At 52.3% G+C, this 19,577-nt stretch overlaps 1 protein-coding gene across 6 annotated transcripts in view; it reads left to right on the forward strand.

Moving 5' to 3' along the window:
• The window catches only part of LOC111145677 (regulator of G protein signaling 3), a 117,886-nt gene that overhangs the window by 68,149 nt on the left and 30,160 nt on the right, over positions 1 to 19,577 (forward strand). For 2 of the 6 annotated variants that reach the window (XM_022500768.1, XM_022500771.1), the window contains one exon: positions 443 to 1,106. The exons of 3 other annotated variants lie outside the window; for them this stretch is intronic. In XM_022500768.1, the coding sequence (XP_022356476.1) occupies positions 443 to 550 (108 nt within the window). In that variant the 3' untranslated portion in view covers positions 551 to 1,106. Of the gene's footprint in view, positions 1 to 442; positions 1,107 to 17,536; positions 17,554 to 19,577 lie in introns of those variants that run through there. One more of the 6 variants, XM_022500770.1, reaches the window with a different exon arrangement.

Here is a 19,577-nt window from a genome sequence, read left to right on the forward strand (position 1 = left end):
GGAAAGTGGACGGATTGACGGGGTTCTCAGGACGATTAAGCTCGTGTCATGTGCACACAAGAAGAGCTCTGTGAACTAGCCGCTCTTGTTATCACTTGAAAGCTATGTTTATATAGGAAGATTCATCTAGTGGCCTTGCTTATTGAAGCTGAACGCTGCTGCTCTGAGCACATGGGATGCGTGCTCCAGGTCACTGCCTGCTAACCAGCTGCTGTATTCTGGGGCCCAGGCAGGGAAACTGAGGCCTCCCGAGTCTCCTCTGGCTCTGAGCCTTCTCCCAGATGGGACGCCTTGTCATCTCCACTGGTCAGCTAGAGGCGGGACCCGGGAGATGCCAGGGTCTGTCCGAGCACCTTAGGAAGGAACAGGGGCAGGTCTTGGAGACAGGCAGCCCTGGCCTGAGTAGGCAGCGAGCTAATTCCAGTTCTGTCTGGTTCCACAGAAACTCCACCCCTATGGCTCCCTCCAGCAGGAGATGGGGGCGGCCAACTCAACCAATGCTACCCAGGATAGAAGCTTTACCTCATCAGGACAGACTCTGATTGGCTGAGCAAACCCAAGGGCGGGACTCTGCTTCTGGCAACTTAACCCTTTCTTGGGCATCCCCTACCACACAGTAACCTCACCTCAACTGGACCCAAAACGGAGGACCAAGATGGTGGGCCTAGGGTCATCTGAAGGGAGTGGCCCCACGGGTGTGTGTGTGTGGACTGGCTTCAGAAGGACCACAGTGGTGTGAGAGGCTCTGTGGGCACGTGCCAACTGGCATCAGAAAGCCCCAGATGGAGAAGACTCCCAACTTTTTCTCTACGAGGAGAAAGGAGAAGAAAGAGCATCTGGGCTTCCCGTGGTGCCAGTGCCTGCTTTGGGGGCACAGGAGAGGTTGGCGGAGGTCAGCCCTGCTGGAGAGCAATGTCATCGGCCTCCGCTGCCAGAAGACATCTCTACGCAATCACTTCTTCATCCATTCTCATTCACTCATTCCTTCATCCAGCAGATATTTTATGCCAGGCTCTAGGCTAGGAGCTGGGGATTCTGTGGAGAAGGAGGTGGATATGGTCTCTGCTCTTATCAAGATACCAGTCCTAGTGGGGGAGTGAGCGTTAAATAGATACACACACACACACACACACACACACACACACACACACACACACGCACAAGATGACCAACTGATCATCCATGAAGAAAAGGATTCCTTTAAGAGAGAATATTATTTAGATTGCTATGGGGGGTGGGGTCAGTGGGTAGGGAATATAATAACTTTAAAGTTGAGACCTGCAGGCCAGAAAGGAGTTAGCCAGTCAAGGATTTTGGAAGCAGTGTTCCAGGCAAATGGAACAGCCTGGGGACAGTACCTGAGATGGGAAAGACCTTGGCCTGCTGGGGCTGGCAAAGGCTAGTGTGGCTGGAACTGCGTGAGGAGGCAGACCAGGAGGGTGGTTGGGGCCAGATCACGCAGGGCCACGGTGGTTAATGTTTTGCTGATGTCACTCTAGATACAGTGGGAAGCCACTGAAGGCTTTCAAGAGAGGGACAGCCTCAGGTACATTTCTAGAAGAGCAGAGAGCCCAAGGAGGCACCCAAGTGGGTGTAAAGGGATCAGTTAAGGGGTCCGTTCAGTCTTCTGGGTGAATAGCTGTGGTGGCCTGTCCTGGATAATCTGGGGAGGTAGATATGTGACTTTCCAGACCTTGGGATACAGTAGAGGCTCTGGGCTGAGAGGAGAGAATTCCCTGGCCCCCATCCGCCTTTGTTCTCCACTTTGTCTTGTTCTCTCAGTGATGCAAGTGAGCCCTGGAGCCTTCTTCACAGAGCCTCCTCCTGGCTGTGCCTGGGTGGGCAAAGTGCTGAGTTCTAGCAATGGCCCTGGAAGGTGGGAACAGCTGGGGCTTCGCCTGGCCCAGGTGGGAAAGTTCACAGCCCCCAGGCCTCAGTAGAGATTGCCCATCCTGTGCTGAATGGCCCAACAGGAAGTTGGGACATAGTCCTCTAGAAACAGATTGGTTTGCTTTCTGCAGAGCTCCCAAGATTCAGGGACTGGGGCTAGGTGTGGCTCAGCTAAAGGAAGACCAATTGGGGGAGAGTGATTAGAGCCCAGCCTGGTCACGGCCTGGAGTTCAGGCTTGGACAGCTCTCCTACCCTTCTCTAACTGCCAAGACCTAGAGGGAGGGAAGCCAGAGGTCACAGGTCTGAGTAACACAGGTCAGACACAAGAGGTATATGTAGGACCACAGTCACTTGCATAGAAAAAGGGGATCAAAGAGGCTGGAGAGATGGCTCAGGCCAGAGAAGCCCCTGGACCTTGGATGGTCTCTGCCTCGTGTCCTATAAGAACTCAGTGTCTTTAGAGAGGGCTCTTATGCCTGGTGAGGTTATTTAGCTGCCGTGGCCACTTGAACTTCACGAAGGATGGCCCAGAAGGGAATGCTATGTCCCTCACCTCCCATGTAGGCAAGATCAGACACCTCCTGAAGAGGGAACGGCATGTATCTGCCAGTGACCGTGCCGATGTCCCAGCCCAGCAGGGGAACAGGCTGGGCCTCGCAGCCTGGCGATACCCGTGTCTGGGGGCCTAGACTCCGCCCGCAGGGTTCATTCTGAGAGGCTGAGCAGCTGCCTCGGCAGAGACAGCAAGCTGCGCTTGGATTTCATTTGATTCCCTTATAAAATGACATTAAGGGGAATGCGAGGCCCGGGAGGATCGCCTGTCTGGAAAGGCAGCAAGCTTGACTCTCCAGGACCTGGTGACCAACCTCCGTCCCCAGACTGTTGCCGAGGACAGGAGCTCTGGCTACCAGAAAATGGAGAATCAGAACACAACCTGGAGCCCTGGGGACAGGGCTTTCCTCCCAGCTTGTCCCCGACAACCTGCCGACTTGACTGGTGCTCCCGTTGGGGTCCTAGGCCCAGCCGGCCGCTGGGGGAGCGAACATCAGCTCCTGGAGGGCCTGGGCCCGTCCATCCGGGGACCGTGGGGAGCCACAGCACCACTGAGGCTCTGCCTCTCAGATGGATGAAACAATGCCCTGGGCTCCACGGGCTCGAGAAGATGAAACATGACCGAGCGGCTGCCGCTCTTCAGTGTCCCTGGCCGTCCCAGCGCGGGATGATGGACATGCTATGGAAATGGCATCTGAGAGGCATAATCACGGGAAACACGGCTGGGCCCCGCCCTCCACATAAATCATGCTAAGAAGCCTACACAATGGTCTCTTTCCTGATGGTCCAATTGTCTTCGTTTGGTGTCTGGGGCCTGGGAGCCGGGAGGATGGGAGCAAACCATTTATTGTTAAAAAGGCCATCTGTGCGATTTGAATACAAAGTGATCCTTTAAGTTCTCCTCACACCCTCAGATCCCGTGTTTTCTGAGTTCTCAGGCGCTGGGTCTTTTGAAACTCTGTCTCTCCTGGAAGGAGCCATGCCGGGTCTCAGCTGGCCTGGCCTTTTGACCCTTTGGGAGCTGGGACCTGTTGGAAATAAGGACATTTCTTCATGTATGTCTTGTCTGTTTATTTTTTTTTAATCTTTTATTTAAACATTTTTCATCCACCAAAGCCCGCCTTTCTCACACATAGCCCCAGGTGGGGTTTGCAGAGTGAGGGTGGAGGCCATCTCTGGGAGGGTTCCTCACAGGGACAGCGGAGCCTTCCGGGGTGGCAGCCAGGGTCCCAGGCATTATCTCCCCAGACCACCAGCAGCCTCGCTGTACGGGTAAAAGGGCCTGGGACTCAGAGAAGCTAAATGATTAATCCCAGGTCACATGGCTGACAAGAGGCTGAGCTGGTCTTCAAGCCAGGGCCTTTCCATCTGACCCACTGCTCGTCCCAGATGCAGAGGCTTGCTCTTTGCGGGCGGAAGCAGAGAAATCAATCATCTCCTTCTGGAAGAGGGAGGAGGATGATATCGTGCGTGCGGAAGCCGTGGCCCTTTCAGCTCTAGAGGAGATGCCTTAGGATAAATGAATGTCTTGTTCTCCGCACAGTGGAGACTAAGCTCCCAGAGTTCATGTGTCCGAGGGGTAGCCCAGAAAAACGCAAGAGCTTCACACCAGATTTGATATGAAGGACAAGGGAGAGTTCCTAAAGGCAGGCTGTCAGGGAGCGCTGGAACGGTCGCTGAATGGCCCTTTCCCTTTCGACTCTGGCATTCTAGAGGATCAGCAGACACAGTACTGGGTACCCAGCAGCAATGGAACTGGGGCCAAAGGCAGAAGGGGATAGCTGCAGGTTTAGGACCTGAGTCCTGGAAATAGGCTTTTGGCCCGGGCCCTGTCAAGGGCAGGGAGAGAGTCGGCTCTGCACTCTGGGCCCAGATTTTGCTAATTGACTAGTTCTAAATCTCAACGCCAAGTGACTGGGAATCAGCTGGACTGGATTTCAGACACTCCCCCTAGGAAGCAGGCTCTTTTCCCTAAACGGCTCAAGTGTTTTCCAGTCTCTGCAGCCTTCTCCTCTCCCCCTCTTGCTGCCCATCTGGCTCTGGACAGACTGCCGTCTTCACCATCTTGCTCTTCTCCTCTGCCATGGTGGTCTTCTTGTTTTAGCTCTTTTTTTTTTTAAGATTTTATTTATTTATTTGACAGACAGAAATCACAAGTAGGCAGAGAGGGGGAGGCAGGCTCCCTACTGAGCAGAGAGCCCGATGTGGGGCTCGATCCCAGGACCTGAGCCGAAGGCAGAGGCTTTAACCCACTGAGCCACCGAAGCGTCCCCTTGTTTTAGCTCTTAAGGAAGACAGCACAACCTGACCCTCCATACTGTCTTGACCTTATCTTCCCTCCAGCCTTTCTCCGAACAGGGCCACCATCCTGCCCTTGTTCCCAGATTCCTGGCTTAAGGGCAGAATGATAACATGGGGTGGTCGGGTGAGCATGTACACTGTGACCTGTGTTGTCTCTTTAATCCTCACTCTGGCCCTCATGAGGTTCATTATCCCCATTACACATCTACTCTCCTTACACCCAACTGGTAGAGAAAGACGCCGAGTCTCAGAGAAGTTAAGAAACTTGCGCAAGTTCACACAGCTGGGGTGGCAAGGATTGGACCGTGGTGGCCCAGTGCCAGGGCCTCTTGGATCGCTCTGCATTACTGCTTTCCGGCCATCACAGACCAGCCAAGCAGCCTCAGACCATGAGGGAGGCTGTTGTTAGAATAAAGGCCGGGTCTCCGCTCGGCTCTCAAGGCTCTCACTGGGAACGCTCTACTCTCATTGTGTGGCTCCAGTCTGGCCGCCCTGGATTATTTCAACCCTTCTCCGAACTCTGTGCATTCGTATTTCGGCCATTCCGCCTAGGGTTGCCTGCCTCCCTTTGTGGCCCCTGCAGTCCTCAACCTTTAGGGCTCAGCCCCACTCCTGAGACACTGTTCTCGGACGTGCGTCAGAAGTGCATCAGAAGTCCTTGCTTCCTTCTCTGTGCCCCCATGGCATTCACCCTTAACAGTGCGTTAGGCAGGTATGTCTCTTCTGCAAGACTGTGAGCTCCTTGGCAGCCAGTAGCCATCCTATCTTGTCTGTTTCTTTTTCTGTTACTGCCCTATTCTTGGTACGCACTCAGGAGATGTTGTAGAATTGAATTGGGTCCTATGGTTTGAGACTCTCGTGTTCTAGAATTTAAATAAGGAAACTGAGTCTCAAACCAGGGAAGTGACCTGGCCATAGTCATGGGCAAGTTAGTGGCCAAGCCAAATCTCCTGACTGTCTTGGCTGAGAGCTTTCTCTGTTGTGCCTCCATTTGGTGAGAGCAGAGCCTGGATCCCCACGTGTTTTACTAAACAATCTGGCCAGGTTCACTTCAGGGTCATGGATACTACCATAGTCTATGCTGACTCCTGGCATCCTCAGAGACAAAGGAGAACTGACCAGAGCTGCTCCCATGGTTCTCGTCCCCAGATTTGTGGGGCTCCCCTTTCACTGAAACTCTTGCCCTCAGAGAAAACCAGAATAGGATTCTGAAGATCTTAGTTCAAATCCTGATGTTGCCGGTAACTCACTGTGGACTTTGGGCAAATTACTCTCTCTCTCTCTGATTATCTGCTTCTTTACCAAGAAAAATGAGGCAGTTGAGACTAGATGAGCTCCAGGAGTCATCTTCAAAGCCTCAGAACTCTTAGTAGCAGGTTAAAGGGAGAAAGAAAACAGACAATATGGTCTTCACATTGGAACAAGAGTGTATGCATGGTGGGTATATGCAAATGTGTGGTTAATATTCATCATGTGGTTAATATTCACATTAATATGTGGTTAATATTCATCATGTACTCACGATATACTTACAGATTTCGTACTGGAAGGGATCCCTATCATAGGTACACAAATTATGAACACACACCTGCCTCCTCCCACCCAAAGGTACCTCCTTCCAGGCTGGCCCCCGGGAAGCCAGTACAAAGAGCTTCCAACCCCAAATCCTCACCCCTTCCTTCTTCCTTTCTACTCACCAGACTCCTGTTTGAACTTCACATATATGTGTTCTTTAACCTTTCCCACGACTGGGTCTATGGCCTATGCTGACTTTCAAGTGGAATTTGTGGTAATCAATACTCAGTACCTTTCATTTCTCGTGTAGTCAGAAATCTCCTTCAGACTCTTCCCCAGAAGTCACCCCTGACATTTTTCATTGCCTTTAATGTATATCTTCTTTTACTCAAACACTATTCCAGGTAAATTTCCTAAAACAGTGTCTTTCAAATGGGAATGACTTTCTCTGATAGCTTTCGGCTGTTGCTCCTCGTGGAAGAACATTAAGGTTAAGTAGGCTAGCCCAAGAAGCTGACCACCATTTATAACAGAGTTTTCAGTGGGAGAGTGCATTCTGAGACCTGTCATCAACTCTCAGATAGACCTTGGGAACACAACTCAATACATACCCAGGAGCCAATGAGTGCAGTGTTTATTTTTTGAATGACTAGAGTTTTGATGGAACCACTGAACCTTTGAATGGGGAACTGAATATCCTCCCTCCTCCTACACCAAGATGGGTTGATGAACAAGCTGATTTATAGAAACCAAGACCAAGAGAGGGGCAAGAACCTGGCCAAGGGCCAAGCAGTTGGTGTTAGAACTGAAACTAGGCCCCGTAACTTAAGCTTCTAGTACAGTGTTCCTCTTCCGTGACTTTTGAATAGTTGGCCAGGTTGGGGGTGGGAGAGGGCACAGATGTCCTAGAGACGCCCTCCTTGTCTCACTCAGCTGTGTTGTCATTAGAAAAAGTAAGTCACCACTTTGGGCTGTAATGGAAATATTGAGAAACGGCCTGGCTAATGGTGTGGGGAGAGGTTGTCTAGTCGGCTGGTTGGTCTATAAATTCCTGGTGTGTTCCTGCTGGAGCAGAATGAATGGGGCTGCTGTTCTACCTGGGGCTCTGAGCTTGGCAGGACTGGTGGAGATGCTCCCTGTGCTCTGTTCTAAAAATAGTGGTGGGAATGGAGCTGAGGGGAAGAGGAGGGGGGGATCCTTTGGGAGCTGGGTGGGGCGCCTCCCCCCCTTCCTCTTCCTGCCAGGCTCTATGTGAGGAAGGGCCGTAGGTTCAGAGAATTTAAGTCTGGGAGGGTCCTGGAGCCATCATCCTTCACACCCTGTTCATGCACAGAAGAGGAGGCCCCGCGGGCCCCAAGAGGGGAATGGACTGGCCAGCAGTGGCTGGGCCCAGGGAGAAAGTCTCCGCTGGCAGGTTCTTTTCTCCCTGCTGTTTCAGCAGGGAAGCTGCAGGCTTTGGGAGGCTTTCTCTCACCGCCTCAGGGTGTGCACAGAGCCTGGGAACTCCTGAGGCCGGATGTGGTTGGGCTTCCTGAGAGTCGCCCAGCAGGCGAGGAGTACTGGCCAGTCTGCCCAGAGCCCTGACCTCTGCCAGTGGGCCTTCTAGCGCCACGCCTTCCCTTTGCTGGTGTCCCCACCCTTGCTAACTTGTTCTTCTGTTGCCTCCTGAACGGTCTGCGGGGACGGCAGACAAGGGCTTACAGGACGGAGGATGTACTAGCTCAGGACCTTTCTCTGCCCTTCCTTAGGAACAAGGACACCTAGCTAAGGTAGAGGCAGGGGCCTGGGCCCAAACCCAGTTTTGCTTCTCAGTAGCTGTGCAATTAGTGGTAGGTGTCATCTGTGTGTCTACCTAGTGGTAGGTAGCATCTGTCAAATGAGATGAGGACCCCTATCTCGCTGGATTCTTGGGAGCACTTGAGGGGATGGGCTGTGTGAAGTCCTGGCATGCAGAAGGTACTCAGTCATGGTAGCTGTCATACACACAGACTTGACTTTCTGAACCCCTCTCCTTGGGGCTTCTACCAATGGACGCATGACAGGTGTTCTTTTGTTTTTTAAAGGCAGTTGACTTCTGTCGTGTTGTCACAAAAGCGATTCGTGTTTATTATGATGAAAACATTTAATACAGTTGAAGCAGAAGAAGGAAATGGAGTTCACTTTTAATCCCAATACCCAGAGACAATCACTGTTAACATTTTGGGGTGTATCCTGTCAGGCATTTTTTTATACACATGAGTATCTACTTTGCAAATTGGGGTTACTGGTGCACACAACTTTCTAACTTGTTTTTTTTTCCATTCAGCAATGTGTGGTGTATCCATATTTCCATGTCAATAAATATTCTTCTACAGCATCATTTTTAGCACTTGGGGAGTATTTCATTGTGTTTATCTAAATGATCTCGAATAGTTCAACATGTAGTTTGTTTCCAATTCTTCTTTGCTTTTTCTTTTTTTTAAAGATTTATTTATTTGAGAAAGAGCGAGCATGAATGGGAGGAGGGGCAGAGGGAGAGGGAGAGAATCTCAAGCAGACTCCCCGATGAGCAGGGAGCCCAAGAGAGGCTTGACCTCATGACCCATGAGATCATGACCTGAGCTAAAACCAAGAGCCTGGAGCCCAACTGACTGAGCCACCCAAGCACCCCTCCAACTTTTCATTGTTACAAAACCCTGAGATAAAAATACTTATAGGCATATCTTGGTATCCCCCAGCATCATCCAGTATACATGTTTGACCCCCTACAAATATTTGTTGAATGAATTTTATCAGAATAAATTCCAGGTAGTAGAATTCCGAGCCAGAAGGTATATATTTGTAAAAAAGCTTCTTGATACCTATTTCTAAATGACTCCCTGGAATGGCTGTATGGACTTATGATCTGTACTTTAAAGATTTTATTTATTTACTTTATTTGGTGAGGGGGGTGGAGAGTGAGAGAGAGTGCAGGAGCAGAGGGGAGGGGCAAAGGGAGAGGGAGAGAACCTGAAGCAGACTCTGGGCTGAGAGTGGAGCCCAATGAAAGGCTCGATCTCAAGACCCTGAGGTCATGACCAGAGCCAAAACCAAGAGTTGGACACCTAAGTGACTGAGCCATTCAGGCGCCCCAGGACTTTCCCTTTTTAACACAGAAAGTCCTGCTTGTTGAGAAACCCCTTTTGTCCCAAGCAAACTGAGAGTCTGGGTGAGAGAATGCCCATTTCCCCGCACCCTCACCAACACTGCATTGTTGCTCTTCGATGGGGGTTAATGCCTTTGATTTCTAGAGATGTTGAATATTTGTTTATATGCCTTTAGTCACTTGCGTTGCCTCTTTTGTGAGTCCTTTCACACATTTAAAAAATTGGGCTGCTTACAGTTTATTAGCTGACAAGAGCTCTCTATATAATAAAGATATTCGTGTTTATTTTTTATTATTCTTTAAAACTGTTGTTGTTTCCAATTGATAGGTAGTCAGTCATGTCTATAAATTGTTTTGGTACATCTTTTTTTTTTTTTTAGATTTTATTTATTTATTTGACAGAGCAAGAGACAGCGAGAGAGGGAACATACGCAGGGGGAGTCGGGGAGGGAGAAGCAGGCTTCCCACTGAGCAGGAACCCCGACTCAGGACTCAATCCTAGGGCCCTGGCTGGGATCATGACCCAAGCCGAAGGCAGATGCCCAATGACTGAGCCACCCAGGTGCCCCTAAGTAGCCACTTTTTGAGATATTATTTATATGTCATAGAATTCATTCATTCATTGTGGTTTTTTGGTGTATCCCCCAGACTTTTGCAACAATCACCACAATCAATATTAGAATCTCCAGAAGAAAGCAGACCCTGCAGCTGTCAGCCTCCACCTCCTCCAACCCAAGGCAACCACTGAGACACTTTCTTGTCTGTATAGACTTGCCTCTTCTGGACAGTTCATATAAGTGGAATCCTGTAATATTTGGGGTTTGGTGGCCGGCTTCTTTCACTTCATGTCATTTTTCCAGGGTTCATCCATAGGGTAGCACGTGACCATGCTTCGTTTCTCTGTACGGCTGTCTGATATTTCATGGACGGGTGGATCTATGGCTATGCCGCATTTCATTTACCCGGTCATCCATCAATGAACGTTTGAGTTGTTTCTGCCTTGCAGCTACTGTGGATAAGTCTGCTGTAAATACTTGTGTGCAGGTTTTTGTGCAGACATATGTATCCACTTCTCAGCAATATGTGCCTCCCCCGGGTTCAAATGGCAACTTTCTGTGTAACTTTTGGAGGACCCCCTAGACTGTTTTCCAGAGGGGCTGCATGATTTCTCCTCCCCACCATCAGTGTATGAGGGTTCCACTTTCTATCGGATAACACTTGTTATTTTCCCATTTTTAAAAACAATAGCCATCCTCGTGGGTCTGATGTCGTATCTTGCTGTGGTTTTGAATTGCATTTTTCTGATGACTAATATAGCTATAAATTTTTAATTTTTTTTGCCTTTGGGGTTGTGGTATTCACCACAGGATTATATAATATTCACCCCCCCCCCACCTTGAACTGTATGGTTTATTTTTGTAGTTTTACCCCCCTCCTCATTAACTGTCTATTCCTACAGCAGGTTGAGACTTAATAATTTTAGCTTTATGGTAAGTGGCCGTAGTCATCCCAAGGCTGCCCTCCCAGTATTCCGCAAAATTTCCTCTGGAATGCTGTACCCTCATTCTAGTCTGCCGGGGTTTTACCCTTACCTTTTCCATAGACATATTTCCGTATTGGGCATGACACCAGATCTAGAATAGTTTGTCCTCACCTCTTACTACCCACAATGAATGTGTCAGCTGACCCATACTTCTCTTTGCTTTCCTCCGCACCTCCCAGGGATAGTTGAAATCATCTGGAATTTTAGTTTCTGATTATTATCATTTTTAAACTATCCGTCCTGTTTTAAGTGTCATTTATTTAAGTTGCATTCAGCTCCTCAATTATGTTATCAGTAGTTCAGTGTATGTATGTTTCCGGATTCATTGCTCGCCCGTCTCCTGGATACCACACCATCTCGTTCTTGACTCCTTGGCTTGGACTCATTCTTTTTTTTCTGGAGAGCTCTCTTGAGTAATTTTTCCATAAAGTGTCTATGGGTGGCATAATTTCTTAACCTTTCAAAGTCTGAAAATATTTGCCGTCATGTTTGAGTCATCGTTTTCCGACGTCGAGAATTCTAGGCTAGCAATCCTTCTTCTCCAGATACTTGAGGGAGATGCTCTGTCATCCCAGCGTTTATGCTGTAAGAAGCACAGTCCTCAGTTGATTCTCTAAAGTTTCTTTATGGAAACAAGCAGCATTTCTCTTTCTAGTCTTTGGAACTTGGAAATGTTACCAGATCATTACTGAGCTCTTTGTTCTCTATGGGTAGTTTTTCCTGGTACCAAGCCGGCAAGCTCTTTCAGCTTATGCTGGCTCCGGCAAGCAGGTGAATTGTGGTGTCCATTCTCGAAGGCAGAAACAGTAAAGAGGGACCAGTTTGGGTGACAGGGTCAAGAATCCCACTGCAGTATAGGTATTGTGATGGGAGGACTAGTTAGTGGTTTCTCATGGCAACAAGAACATTTAGACCAGGGCATCTTAAACCACCCATGGTGAAGGGCCTTATGCTTTTATAAAACTCACACTGCATGTGATTTCCCCTGCTGGTTTGCTAACGCTCAAACCGGCCTTGTATCCAATCCCTATTCAGTAAGACCAGTACACCGGTCTTGGGCTTGTGTACCACGTCAATGTCAAGTGGCTACAAACATTTCTAAACACTTGATTTTGCTGCTCATCCAACAAGAAGTTCGTGGATCAGTACGATTCTGCAGACCACGCTGAGTAACACTGACCTTGTCAAACCCCGGCGTCCATTTTAGAAACAAGGAAGCTGAGACCCAGAGAGGAGACTGGCCTTGCCCTAGATCTCACAGACGACCGCAGCAAAATCAGCATCTCAGTCTGGTCTTTCCTCCGCTGACCCTCTCTTGTGGTGGCCTGGGCCCAAGTCCAGCAGGCCAAGCAGCAAGTAGACTCAGGAGGCCCTGTATCTAGCAGCCAAGGTCACGGGGCTGGCCTCCATGTGTCTGAGTTGGTGGGTCTGTGCTGAAGCTGGCCAAGAACTTGGGAAGTCAGGACCCAGCCTGACCCTGAAGCTGGCATAAGCATAGTGGGGTTGGGGATTGCTCCCGAAGCCTGAAATCCTAGGCCAGCATGTGGCCAGTTGGACTGCAGCTGGGAAGGGAGACGGTCTCAGCCCTTGGCCCCCCTGTACCTCGGTAGCCGCCTGAGGTCAGATTGATGTCACTGAGGCGGCAGCGGTGTGTGCCCAGGTTGTGGGCAGAAGCCAGCCAGGGGCAGTTCGCAGGGACAGCTCTGCAGGTGAACATTTGATGTTCTGGATTTCACTGCCCATGGGCTTTTCCTCATTGTGGTTGGGAGATCTAGTTCCCGGGAGCAGACTGGGACTCGGCCTCGCTGCCTGAAGTTGCTGAGGAGGGAATCGCTTCTTGGCTCTTTGGCTAAGATTAAGTATCGTATCTGAAGTTGCTGAAGAACGGGAAGATGCAAGAGGACAAGTGCTTAGGGAGCAGGAGCCGGGGGGGGCAGAGCATCCAGGGGAAGAGTATAGGCTGTGGGGCCATTTTATAGATGAGGCACCTGAGACTCAGAAACATTAAAATGACTTGCCCAAGGTAACTCACACTCTGAGTTTTTATTTTTTATTTTTTTATTCCAAAGCCTGTGCTCTTTCTAAATTCCACTGACTGAATTCCACAGAATTCCTCTAGTGAGAGAGCCTGGAAGGGCCTGGGACTGGCCAATGAAAGCAAGGGAGCAGGGCTGGACCCACTGGATACCCCTCTCTGGCCTCGTTTTAGGGATGAAAGAGAGACCAGTAAGGGGGAAGGGACGCCAGAGCCTCCCATGGACTGGAACTTGAGGATACCTGCTGTGTCCTGTCCCACCTCACCACCTGTAGACCGTGCCCCAAGAACAAGGCTAGTGCCACCAGGAAGAGCCAGGTACATGCCTTAGCAAGCAGTGGGGGAACAGGTCCCCTACCCTGGCATTAGGATCATGGAAGCCAGAACACGGCAGGACAGCCCCTGCCTGCAGTGTCCATGCCAAGGTCAGATCTCGGGAGTGGGCTACTTCCACGTCTTCCTGTGTCCATAGCTGTGTCCACAGCTCTGAGCACAGGCTCCAGCACATGTAGCGATTCAGTGTTTATTGAAGTAACAAATAAATCTGTCTTGACTGACTCTTCTGTGGGGAGGCCCTTCCTGAATGGAGTCTGCAGACCTCTAAACCAGGGATGTGAGACCCAGTGAGTAAAGACCCAGAAATTCCTAAGTGTCTTAGCAGATTTAAAGCTTGGGCTGCGGTGGGTATGTGCAGATCATTCTAGTCTCCTAAACCCAGGCTCATCATACTCTTCTATAGAAGGTTGGAGCAGGGGCTGGGCTTTGGAGAAGGTCGGGAGAAGCATCCCTGGGCTCAGGCTTTCACTGCCTGCCACCCAAGTACAGACCTGGCTCTTTCATCCTCCAGGGAGAATGTTCTAGGGAGAAGGAAAGCCCGAGCAGCTGCTGGTGGGGACTGCGGTGGTCTCAGCCTGTCACATGCTCTGGGATTCCTGAGACCATGCCTCTCCCTGGCTTGTGCCCAGTTTCTGCCCTAGCAGCATCACCCTCCTCCCCAACCTGGGACAAAATCCCAGTGGACTTGGGATCAGAAGGCAGGACGGGGAAACTTACTAAGTATTAGCCTTTGGCAAGTACCCCCCCTTTCCTTGAGGGCATTGCCAGCATGTGGCCTTCCTCAGGTAGAGTGTGCAGGAAGAAGGATGGTGAGTGGGTTCCTGTGTGTGCGGGGCTCGTGATGGGGGCTTGGGGGCACCGGGGTGGGCAGTAAGGGAGAGTGATGGATACGTTGCCATGGAATGGTGTGTCCAGTTGCCTGGGCTAGCTCCTGCTTCTGCCGATCTCCCTAGGGGCCTCTCTGGAGCCTTGGGCTCTGGCTGGGGGTGCTGCCCCCAGAAATGGGAGTTGTGTACAGACTGGTTCCCTGCTGACCCCCGCTGCCTGCTAGCCTGGGAAGCTGTCTGGCTCTGTGGTCCAGTCACACAGGCAGCCAGCAGCGGCTCCCAGGGCTGGGACCAGCGAGGGTGGGGGTGGGGGGCGGGGCGCGTCTGATACACGGGCTGCCCTGCGCAGTGGTGCAGGGCACAGTGGAGAGTGGACTGGCCTTGACCCATAGCTCTGCCCTCACTAGTACGTGACCTTGACAATGTTTCATCATCTTTCTGCCTCTGTTTACTCATTTGTAAAGTGGGGACATTAGACATCATATCTGATGGGGCTGTGAAGGTTTCATGAGTCAATGATTGGGAAGTGCTTTGACCAGTGCTGGGACATAGGAAGTGTCAAATAAGTGTGTGTCGAGTGAATTAGGTAGATTGGTAAATGCGGCCCGGGCCTTGAGTGCCCAGTGCCGATCCCTGTGGCCGGTGGGCCATCTAGATCTCACTGTCCTCTGATCCCAGCTCCCTCTTGCTGAACAGTGTTATCATTTATGTAGGTCCGAAGAGCACTGGGGTGTAGTGGAAGGAGCGCTAGACTGGGAGTGAGCAAATCCTGGGTCCCAGCCCTGCCACTCAGTTGCTCTGTGTCCTTGGGAAAGTCACTTTCTCTCTCTGGGCCTCAGATTCACTGTCTATATATGGGAGACAGCAGTGAGAGATCTCCAGGGGCCCTTTTGGCTTAGATAGCCTGAGTGTCTGCAACTCCACCTCCTGCCCCAGTACAGTGGGAGACCCACCTGCGTTGCTGATTTGCGTCTGGAGCTATGGAGAGGCAGAGGGCGGTGGCTGTGTGGGCTCCCCCAGGCACGAAGTGTTCTCCTGACCTGGCCTGGCAGGCTCCTGGGCCTCAGGGCGCTGAACTGCTGGGCCCTTTTGCTCTTTATCCTTGTGCTCCAGAGCAATGATGAATGCATTCTGGATCTGTTCTGGACCCCGCCCCACAGACTGGCAGAGCTGCTCTGCCCATCGTGGCACAGTGTCTAATTACAGACTCGCTATTCTGGCTGTGTGGCTGATGTCTGTCTCCCTCAGGAACTTTGTGAGTACAGGGCCCAGGTCTGTCCATTCTCTATTACATCCCGAGGGCCCAGCACAAAGCCTGGCATGTAGTTGACACTCTAGAACCATTTGTTGATGGAGAGGTGAAGACCCAGCTGAAACTTAGGGCTTCTTCTCATGTCAAGAAACCCTCCATTCAGGCTCTCCACCCTAAGCAATCTTATCCCAAGCAGCAGAAATTCCATCCCAGGAACCAGTCAGCTCTACTAGAAAACGGTCAGCCCCATTAGAACTGGACTGTCTTCAGACTCATCTTCTTAGTTGTTTTTTTTTTTTTTAAGATTTTATTTATTTATTTGTCAGAGAGATAGAGAGAGTACAGGCAGGCAGAGTGGCAGGCAGAGGCAGAGGGAGAAGCAGGCTCCCTGCAGAGCAAGGAGCCCAATGTGGGACTCAATCCCAGAACTCTGGGATCATGACCTGAGCTGAAGGCAGCTGCTTAACCGACTGAGCCACCCAGGCACCCCAGCATCTTCTTAGTTTCCCAGGATAATATGGACCCTGCTTCCCAGGAGCCTGCAGGATGACCGTCAGGGGCAGGGAGATGGGCAGCAAGAGACATTCAGAGACAGTGAGACTGACACAGGGAGACTAAGATGTGGAGGAAAGCACTTCAGCCCAGGGTGGGGTAAGGTGGGAAAGGGGCACAGGGTCTCCTTTTGCCCATCACTTCCCCCGTGTGACATCCCAGGGTGCCCACTGCTCCAGTAGTAAGCAGTTTGGGGCTGGAGCTGCTGTTGGATGGGCACCCCAGCTTGGGCCCAAGGCACAACCGAGGCTGCCTTTGTTGATCAGACAACAAACTGCAGCAGCCATAGCCACAACGTCAGACAGCTTGGCGCTGGCAAAGCAGCCTCTGGGGCCGGGGAGAGGCTATGCTGGAGTGAGGAGTGGCCACCCTGCTGTTGGTCCAACTGGTCTTCAGTCCTGGCTTCACAGCCAGCTAGCTGTGTGACACGACCATTCTGTACCTGAGATTCTCCATCTGTGAATAGGGCAGTCAGAGCCCCTGCCTCACAAGGTGCTGGTGGGGATACAGTGGATTTACGAAGGGCAGATTCTGGGAATAATGCCTGGCATGGGATCCCTGAACAAGAGTTGTCAGCCCCATTTTACAGATGAGGAAACCCGGGCTCAGAGGTAGGCAGGGACTTGATCGGGAGTGCCCAGCCACCCAGTGCTGGAGCTGGAACTGGAACTGGGGGCTCTTGCCTCCGAGTCCAGGGCTCTTTCTTCTGCCCCCTCCACTGTCCCTCGGTAGGGATGTCTCTTTCACTTACGGCTCTAACCCTTGAGCTGTTGTATTGTGCTCCTCCCAGCCATCATATTGTGGGGGAGGAAGCCCCGCGCTCTCTGCCTATCTGATTCCCAAGAGTTTGACACACTCAAGTGCTAAGCTCCAGCAACACTGGATGGTGCTGCTGTGCTGCTCCCCCATCCCGAGGCGGTGACATTCTCAGTCAGCGGCTCCTGGGCTGCAGGACCCTGGGTTAAATAGCAGGGATGTGAGCAGCATGGGGGTGGGGGTGTGATGGGAAGCCCAGGCGGGTGATTGGCTCCATCCTGCCCCGAGCAGGAGCCAGTGGCTTTGCACTGCCCCAGCCTGGGTGGGGAGCCCTCAGCATGCCTATGGGGTGCACAGCTCAGGGATCCCAGCGCCAGGGGCTGCCACCGTCAGCGATGGCTGCCTCTCCCTCCAGAGCGGCTCTTGAGGGGCCAGGCCAGCCCCGGGGACCGGGCACGGGGGAGCCAGGACCTGTGCATGCATGCGTGTGAGTGTGAGCATGTAACAGAGCAGTGGGGGCTCCTTGCCGGCGGAAGGACTGAGGACTGGCTGCTGGAGAACGGGGACGCTTCCTGAGACATCGCGCTCTCCTCCTCCTCCGATGAAAGTGACTTGGGGAATCAGAGTTTTCTTTGATGGAAGAAAGAAATCCAGAGCAGCAGCGCGGTGGCTGGCTGGACAGGGTGTGTATTTGGAAAGGAGGAAGAGGAGGAGGAGGAAGAGGAGGAGGGCAAAGAGGAGGAGGAGGAGGAAGAGGAGGAGGGGCGAGTGATGCAAGGGTTTTGAAAACGCTACCTAGATGTGGGAGGTGGAACCTGGTCATTTGGTTCTGCTTTTCCCAGCAGGTATCGCTCCCCTGGGGAACTTGGGTAAGTCCATAAATAGTCTGCTGACACAAAGAAGCTCTGTCTGGGGACGGCGGCCGCTTGACACGGGCGGCCAGGAGCTGCCACAGCCACGGCCGCCCGCCCGCCTGCCCGCCCGCCTGCCTGCGGGAGGAGCCCGGTGGAGACCGGGCTGGCGGGCTGGCTGGTGGCAGCGGCAGCCAGGAGTCTCCTGGGTCCCTGCTGGAGTGTGCTGGGTAGGTGCCTTGGTGACGGGGTGGGTGTGTGGTAGGCGGGGGTGGGGGGGCTCTTATCCAGGCCACCCCATGCCCCTGTTCCTATTGTTTCTTCCCCAGGGCAGCCATTGATAGGCACGCTGCAACTAAATCTTGTGTGTTACGCTGAGATAGCTGTTGTGTGTGTATCAGTCTGTCTGTCGGTCTTTCTCAGGGTGGGGACCCACAGGGCCAGGGGCACGCTACCGCCGTGTGCTGCTCTCCACTTCTAGGCTGGTCAGCTGGTTTTTCTTTCTGGGAGAAAGGAATGTTTAGTGACCACGAGTTGGGACATTGCATGGGGAAGGCGCGCTCAGCCAGCCGTGCTAGCGATCATGTCAGGGATGCTGACTCTACTCCAGACACCAGGGGCGGCTGCTCTCTCGCCTAGTTCCGGGTCAGGCAAGGAGGTGGTCTGGGGTGGGGGTGGGGTGGGGGGGGGGGGAGGCGGGTCTTAGCCAGCAGGGGGGGGGGAGGGCAGGGGGAGTGTTTGCCTCTGATTCCAGAGACTTCTGCTGAAATGTCCACAGGAAGCACAGGCAGGAGTGCTCTGCCCCCTGAGCCCTTTGAGGAGCGTCCTGCACCTGCTCCCTTGGCTCCAGATGAGAACTGTAGGGGGGGGGGGTGAATGTTAGGGACTTGCTCACCCCACAGAGCTAACCACAGTGAGGGCATAGAAGCCAATTCTTTTTTCGACTTGGAAGCCCCACATTTCTACTCTTATCCTAAGCTGTCTGGGAAGACCCTTGGCGCCCTGGGACATTTGTGTCGTGGAAGAGCCATGGTCCAGGTTGGGAAGGGGCTGTGTCCACACAGCAGGTGTTTGGCCAGGACCAGGATGGAGGACTTACGCTCCCTGGAGCAGTGAGGACAGGGTACATGGGTCCCATTACCTTACCTGAGTCTCATAGTTCAACTCTGAATCTGGCACTCCTGGCTTGAGATGCCTGGTGGAGCCCAGAGCCACCAGGCACCTCACTGAAAACTTTGCACACTCTGCTGCCCTCAGGCCCATGGCTGGGGGCTACTGTCAGGCTCCTCTGTCCAGGAGGCTAAAGTGGGTGTATCTCTCAGAAGGAAGGAGCTGCAGTGCCTGCGGATCCCAGCCAGGGATCATAAAACCATAAAATCACTCTGAGGCCATAGTCAGAGTTTCCACCAGGGCCCCTTGAGTCCTCCGTGGCCAGCCAAGGGCACCTCCTTTCTTCCCCAGCCCTAGCATGTTGCATGGCTTAGCCCAGGGCGGGCCCTTCAGGGAGCCAAGTTCCACCACAGGGCTTGCAAAGGCCCAGCCTGGCATCTAAAACAGCCAGGGGGATGGTGAAGATGGAGGCAGCTGAGGCAAGGGACCCTCCCCACCCCACCCCACCCCACCGTTGGGAAGTCTCCAGCGCCTTGAACCATCCAACATCCTTGATGGGACTGCTGATTCTAGTACTTGGTATCAGGGCAACTACCCCCTCACCCCACCCCCAGCTTGCTTGCCTTTGCACATGTTCCCACTGCCCAGAAAACCCATTTCTTCTCTTCAGGTCTTAATGCTGGAGAGCCCAAACTTCTACAGCTAGAGCAAATACGGCCATGGGGACCTGTCTGTCCTCTGGTGGTGGCACCCGGGTGGTTCCTTGATGTCTTATTTACATGGGATCTGGGCCTTATTCATCTCTGGGTCTCCAGGGTCTAGCCTGGGACCCAGGCCGTGGTGGGAAAGGGCCAGGATGGGCTTTCCTTAAGGATAAACCCTGATGTCCCAGTCAGCTCTTTCTGTCTGTCTCCTAGCTCTGTGCGGCAGAC

The sequence above is a fragment of the Enhydra lutris genome, unplaced genomic scaffold (genome assembly GCF_002288905.1).
Source record: "Enhydra lutris kenyoni isolate GAN:26980312 unplaced genomic scaffold, ASM228890v2 scaffoldscaffold13, whole genome shotgun sequence".
Classification (NCBI taxonomy): Eukaryota; Metazoa; Chordata; class Mammalia; order Carnivora; family Mustelidae; genus Enhydra; species Enhydra lutris.